This window comes from Wyeomyia smithii, chromosome 1 (assembly GCF_029784165.1).
Source record: "Wyeomyia smithii strain HCP4-BCI-WySm-NY-G18 chromosome 1, ASM2978416v1, whole genome shotgun sequence".
Taxonomy (NCBI): domain Eukaryota; kingdom Metazoa; phylum Arthropoda; class Insecta; order Diptera; family Culicidae; genus Wyeomyia; species Wyeomyia smithii.
This window is the reverse complement of record NC_073694.1, coordinates 64,802,094-64,807,856: the sequence shown is the minus strand read 5'-3', so window position 1 is coordinate 64,807,856 and position 5,763 is coordinate 64,802,094. Positions and strand designations below refer to the sequence as shown.

General features: G+C 43.2%; 1 protein-coding gene across 1 annotated transcript; it reads right to left on the bottom strand.

Moving 5' to 3' along the window:
* Nucleotides 1-3,825: 3,825 nt before the first annotated feature.
* LOC129716788 (uncharacterized) lies at nt 3,826-4,602 on the bottom strand. The gene has a single exon (XM_055666623.1). It carries the CDS (start codon nt 4,600-4,602, stop codon nt 3,826-3,828), a length of 777 nt encoding a protein of 258 aa, XP_055522598.1.
* Between the last annotated feature and the right edge of the window lie 1,161 nt (nt 4,603-5,763).

The following is a 5,763-nucleotide window of genomic DNA, read 5'->3' as shown; positions in this document are numbered from 1 at the left end:
CGATTGAGAACTTTAATTTGTAGTTGTTAAAGTTTGCTAAACCAGTTTAACAGTCTGCAAACAAATGCTGACAAAGGGAAGGTAAGTAAATAAATTGATATTGCTTATGTTTGTATTTCACTCTGCATTTTTCGTGTATTTCGTCCCGGCTCCATAAGCTGCTTAAAAAAAGTTCACTACCCAATAAATAGTATGTAAGATAACCTGCAAGTCGTTGGATATCTGTAGTCCTACATGAAGCTTGCGTTTGTTGCTTAAAACAAGATGTTCTTTTTAGATATATGCGTTTGTTTAGAAACAACAATAGGTTATTGACTGCTACTTATTGACATGATCCAGAAGTAAACCCATTTCACCATTAAATAATTCAAATAGAAATGATTTTTCGCATCAGTAAACTCTAGTTTGGTAAGCGGAAACGTTCGTCCAACCTCGATATTCTATTGCGCTAGCCTACCGGACCTGCTGAGGACTCCGTTGGAAAAATGACTCCGGTTGCAATCTTATCGCAGTAATCTCGTCACGTTCGACCCGAACTAGAGATGAATGTGAACGCCCGTGTCCATCGGAATCGATTAAGGGCTCAACCTGTCCTGTCGATGGGCACGTTCCCAATTTCACATCACAGCACATTCAGTTCAATTCGGTCAGCTGAGTTTTGACTGCGGCAACTAAAACGAACGATTTAGAATCTACCTTTTGGAAACTTACCGCAAGCACGTTTCGGAAGGTTTTTTGATGGTTAGAAATAGACTGCTGCACTTGGAACTTCATGGTTCAACGATTTGCAGTGACGAGTCACCATTCTTTTGCATGTTCCGTGAAAACGCTCGAAAGCAGTCAATCAGCAGCGAAAATTGGTTACGTTTTCAATTTAGGGTTCAAAAGTGAGCTTAATTACGTTTCATTCACTTCGCTCTACAGATTCCTACTCAAGCATAAATTTCTTATTTTATTTTCAAATACTTCCAATGGCACAATATCACAACTTTATCTCGTTCCACTCGCAATCGACTCAAACTGAATTGTAATTACTCGTCGAACGTTGACCCGCCCACCGAAAAACCATTGCAAAACCTTTAGATACCGGCGTTCTAAATCACTGCCGCTCATTTGGAAATCGAAACAAATCCCCGGACTCATCAGTCGTCACAAAATAAAAATAACAGAAAGACAGTGATCGTTTCAACTTTCTCTCTCATTTTCTCTCTCGCTTTGTACAGCCTCAGCCTAAAGCGTAACGAAATCACTCATTAATATTCATGAGCAAGCAATTTGAGTTTTAACATGTCTCCCCAGATGCCGGCTGAAGTGTGGGAGGCAGCAGCAGCAGGCTACCGAAAGTAAAAACCCTAGCCCCGTAGCATTCCAGTTGATTTTGGCCATTGACTGTGCAAGCAACAGTCGCAATTGGCGTTTGTTGCTTAATCGTATTTAAAAAAGCGATCTATCAGCCGAATCCCTTAGGACTCGAAAGTTTCGATGAGTTCGATTTGCCAACAGCTTGATCCAAAAAACACAATAGTTTTTTTTTCTTCACAGAAACACAATAGTTATGAGAGTTAAAAAACTTGAAAGCATGTTGGTGTTACATATTATTTTGTTTCGTTTTATTATGTCTACTTTATTCTCAACTTCCGCTCTCGATTAATATTACCAAATTTCATTTCACTGGTGCCATCTCAAGTTTTGTTGTCTAACGTTTCAGCATCTGTCGCTTAATCATTCATGAATTAAAAATCAACTCAAATAACATATGAATTATACTAACATACATTGACTTACCGGAATTTACGTTTACTATAAAACGGATGAACTCAGACATAACACCAAACGGAAATCATTGTTAACAATCAAGAGAGAGGACAAATAGAACCATCGCTACCACCATCGCTGCCGCAGAACGGCTAAAGTTCTAACAGCAAAGCAAACCTCTTCACCAAATGTGTCGAAAGATTCCAGTCGTCGATTGTCTTCTTTCAGCGGTACGGAACTGGTTATTAAGCCCGGCATGTAACAACAGAAGCATCTTCGCAGTCGTTGCGTGGTGATTCTTTACTCCACTCACCGGTCCACTCACTGCTTTTCAAAGTGCAGAAATTGTCACCCAACCTCGACAGTCAACTATCATTCTGTCAACAGCGGTGCTCAAAGTGAACATTTCCGTAAAAGCTATTCTGAGTTCATGGAAGAGGACTTGTATTCCTTGGACCCGTGGTCGTGAGGATCAAAGTTTTCATCCAAACTCTCAGGTGTCGTGTGATTCTGAGCTTGCAAAAAGAGCAGCAACGTGGTGGAAGAAGTATCCTGCAGACATCGAGGAACTTATACCGCTGCAAGTTTCCCTAAGAGTCCTTTGGAACAAAGACTTCTAATGGCAGTACTCAGTAGACTGTTTCTACGATGCCACCATAAAATGATTACGGATGCTGCGTCTTCATCGTATCAGCGGACGAATTGGGCCAGCCCCAGTCGCATCTGTTTACGTTGAAATCTCGTGTCGTACCACTTCGTAGACAGTTAATTCCATACTTAGAGCTCCACGCAGCTCTCCTCGGAAGTGAGTTGGTCTACCGCCTACTGACCGACACTACACTTCAGGACCGACTTTACTGTCGCGCTTCACTAAATTAAATCCAGGTCAAATTTCTGGAAAGTCTTAGTATCAAATCGAGTTGCTGAGGTCCAACACCTAACGGAGGATGTGCAGTGATTGCACGTACAGGCCGATCTGAATCCTGCCGAGAAATGCTAGTAGGCCAGATCCTACACGGCAAACTTTGGTGGCATGCCCAGAACATCTCGCATAGCCCGTCGAGCTTCGGCCAAAGTGTGCGGTTTCGAAACCAACCAAACCGGAACTGGAGAAGGTGCGTCTGTTTGTTTCCCTACATCTACTGCGAGATGAAATTTCCATCTTTTGTGAGTTCTCAGAGTTGGCCAAGCTGCTACCGATTTCGGAACAACTGCAGGCTTTCCCAACGCATCCAAACAGTCGCCTCAAGAAGTGGACTACGACTATGTTCAACTCCACAGTCAAAAACAGTATTAGAACGCAGTCAGCATCACATCGCAATCGCCATTAGAAATTTTGATCACATTCAGGAACGATTTCGGAATACTTCGAATTGACGAAAGGTTGAAAAACTTAAGCGCACCGTTCGACACTCGCATTTCTATTCTGCTTTTAGCAAAATCTAACCTGAGCTTCCTCATCGTCAGGTCAATCCATCTACAGACACGTCACGGTGGACCATAGCTTATGCTTGTCCAATTATTGGGTAAGGTTCGTCCGTTGAAGATTACGTCGCGTTGCTTGTTTCTCTTTCGTCGGAGTATCTGCGGCAGCTCTAGTCGGTGAAATGGGGTCTTTACTGTGCAAACAATAGCATTACTTTCCGCATCATTCCGCTTTCCACACTTCGAAGGCATCGAGGAAGCCGGAATGAAATCGTTCAAATGTTATTTTCGTCGCGTTATGGGACAAAAGTCTTTCACAATGTATCCTAATGGTTGTCGCTCAAGTAAAAACATTCCTGAGCTTACGTCCGTTTGTTCCGATTTCTGATTCACCTGACGACCTCTTCGTTCTGATTCCAGGGTCTCATTGTACAGCCTCTTGTATCTCCATTTTTTTCATTGTACAGCCTCTTGTCTCCATTTATGAGCCTGATTTACTTCACCAGTCCCCTGATCGTATCACCTATCTGCAGGAGCAACGCTTTTTTTATATTTGTAGTGGAACTAGACTACTGCGTCCATTATTTAGAACTATTTTAGTATATCCCCATTACTATACGTACCATGTAGAAAACCAGACACCCACTATTGATCGAGTGAATGGCCGGTTGCCTCGGCACGCACCCAGTCAGGTAGAATGTGCTTAATAAAGCCAACTACTTTACCAGGATTGGCAGACCAAATCTCACCCGGTTGCAAGCAGCCCTTGCTAAGAAAATTGATTCTGCTCATGTATAATGCACCGCAGCTGCATACTAGATGTTCCGAGGTTTCGCTTTCCATATTACAGAAGCGACAAGTGTCATCCTGAACTCGACCAATGTTCTTTAAATGATACTTACTCGGGCAGTGCCCAGTAATCAGTCCTGTGTAGGTAGAAAGAGCCCACTTGTTGAGCTCTAGGAGCTTTTTAGTAACTTTCCCGTTTGGCGTAATTACCCTTTTCGACTGGTGATACCCTCTGACAGCCCTCCAGTTGGCTGTCACCCGTTGCTCTTCCCAGTATTTAAGTTCCATTTTTATAGTGCAATTTGAGATACCGCAACAGGGTTCCGGACCAACAAATTGCGAGTTGGAGCCCTGTTTGGCCAGTTCGTCTGCTTTTTCATTGCCGTCTATGCCGCTGTGCCCGGGAACCCAGTACAAATTGACAGAGTTCATACGACACAGCCTCCGCAGTGAGAGAACGCACTTCCACACTATTTTTGACGTACACTTGTGAGCACAAAGAGCCTTTAGTGCCGCTTGACTATCAGAGAAAATGCAAATATTCGCATGTTTGTAGTTTCTCTTCAGACAAACTTTGACACATTCGATTATAGCGTAAATCTCCGCTTGGAATACAGTAGGCCAGTTGCCCATTGCCACGATATCTGTACACCAGGACCGAAGGTTCCCGCTCCAATTTTCGAACCGATTTTCGAGCCGTCCGTGAAGAATATCGTTGACCCCTGACGGACCATATTAACTCCACACTCCCAGTCGGAGCGCGATGTTTCACGCACCTTGTAGGGAATGCCGTAGTTGTCCAAAGTTTTCATCCAGTCTCCGCACATACTCAACAAAGGCCCTCTTTTAAAGTGTTGCAAAATACTCAGATGACCAACCAGATCACCAGGTAAGATCTCTTCAAAACGTTTGAGCCGCAAGGCGCTCCTTTCCGCTTCTGACTGCACAAATTCATGCAGAGGCAGCAGGTGAAGAATTGCATCCAGCGCTTTCGATGGAGTGCTGCACATTGCTCCAGTTATGGCAATACACGCCAGTCTCTGAAGCTTTGCTAGCTTTATTCTTGCAGTAGCCTCTTTTGTTTTAGGTCACCACACTAAAGAAGCGTATGTTATTTTCGGTAGTATGATGGATGTGTAGATCCATTTGACCATTTTTGGTCTTAGGCCCCATTTCCTACCCACCGTTTTGGAACATAACCAGAACGCACTGACCGCTTTGCTTACTGCAATGTCGGGATGGGCGTTCCTGTTAAGTTTCGCATCTAGAGTTAATCCTAAAAATTTAACCCTTTCGCTAAACTGGATAGAACTTTCCTCAAGCTTAAGAAGCATTAGGTTAAGTTTCCTCTTTTTAGTGAAAGGTACTATTGTTACTTTTGCTGGGTTGATGTTCAGACCCTCTTTTTTACACCAGAGATAAGTTACGTTTAAAGCAAGTTGCATTCTTTCCGAGAAAACATTGTCAAACTTTCCTCTTACCATAATGACAATGTCGTCTGCGAAGCCTACAACTTCAAAACCTTTATCTTCTAAGCTGCAGAGAAAGTCATCCACAACTAGAGACCACAGGAGTGGTGAAAGTACTCCACCTTGGCATCTTTTCGTGGCTCTTACAGTTACAGATGTTCCCCCCAGCTCCGGAGAGATTATTCTTTGTGCAAGCATGATATGAATCCAGTTGACTATGCACGTGTGAAACATCCTCTTCTTCATCGCTTTTGCCATGGAAGAGTAGGTCGTGTTATCGCAAGCACCTTAAATATCCAGGAAAGAGCATAATGCCATTTCTTTT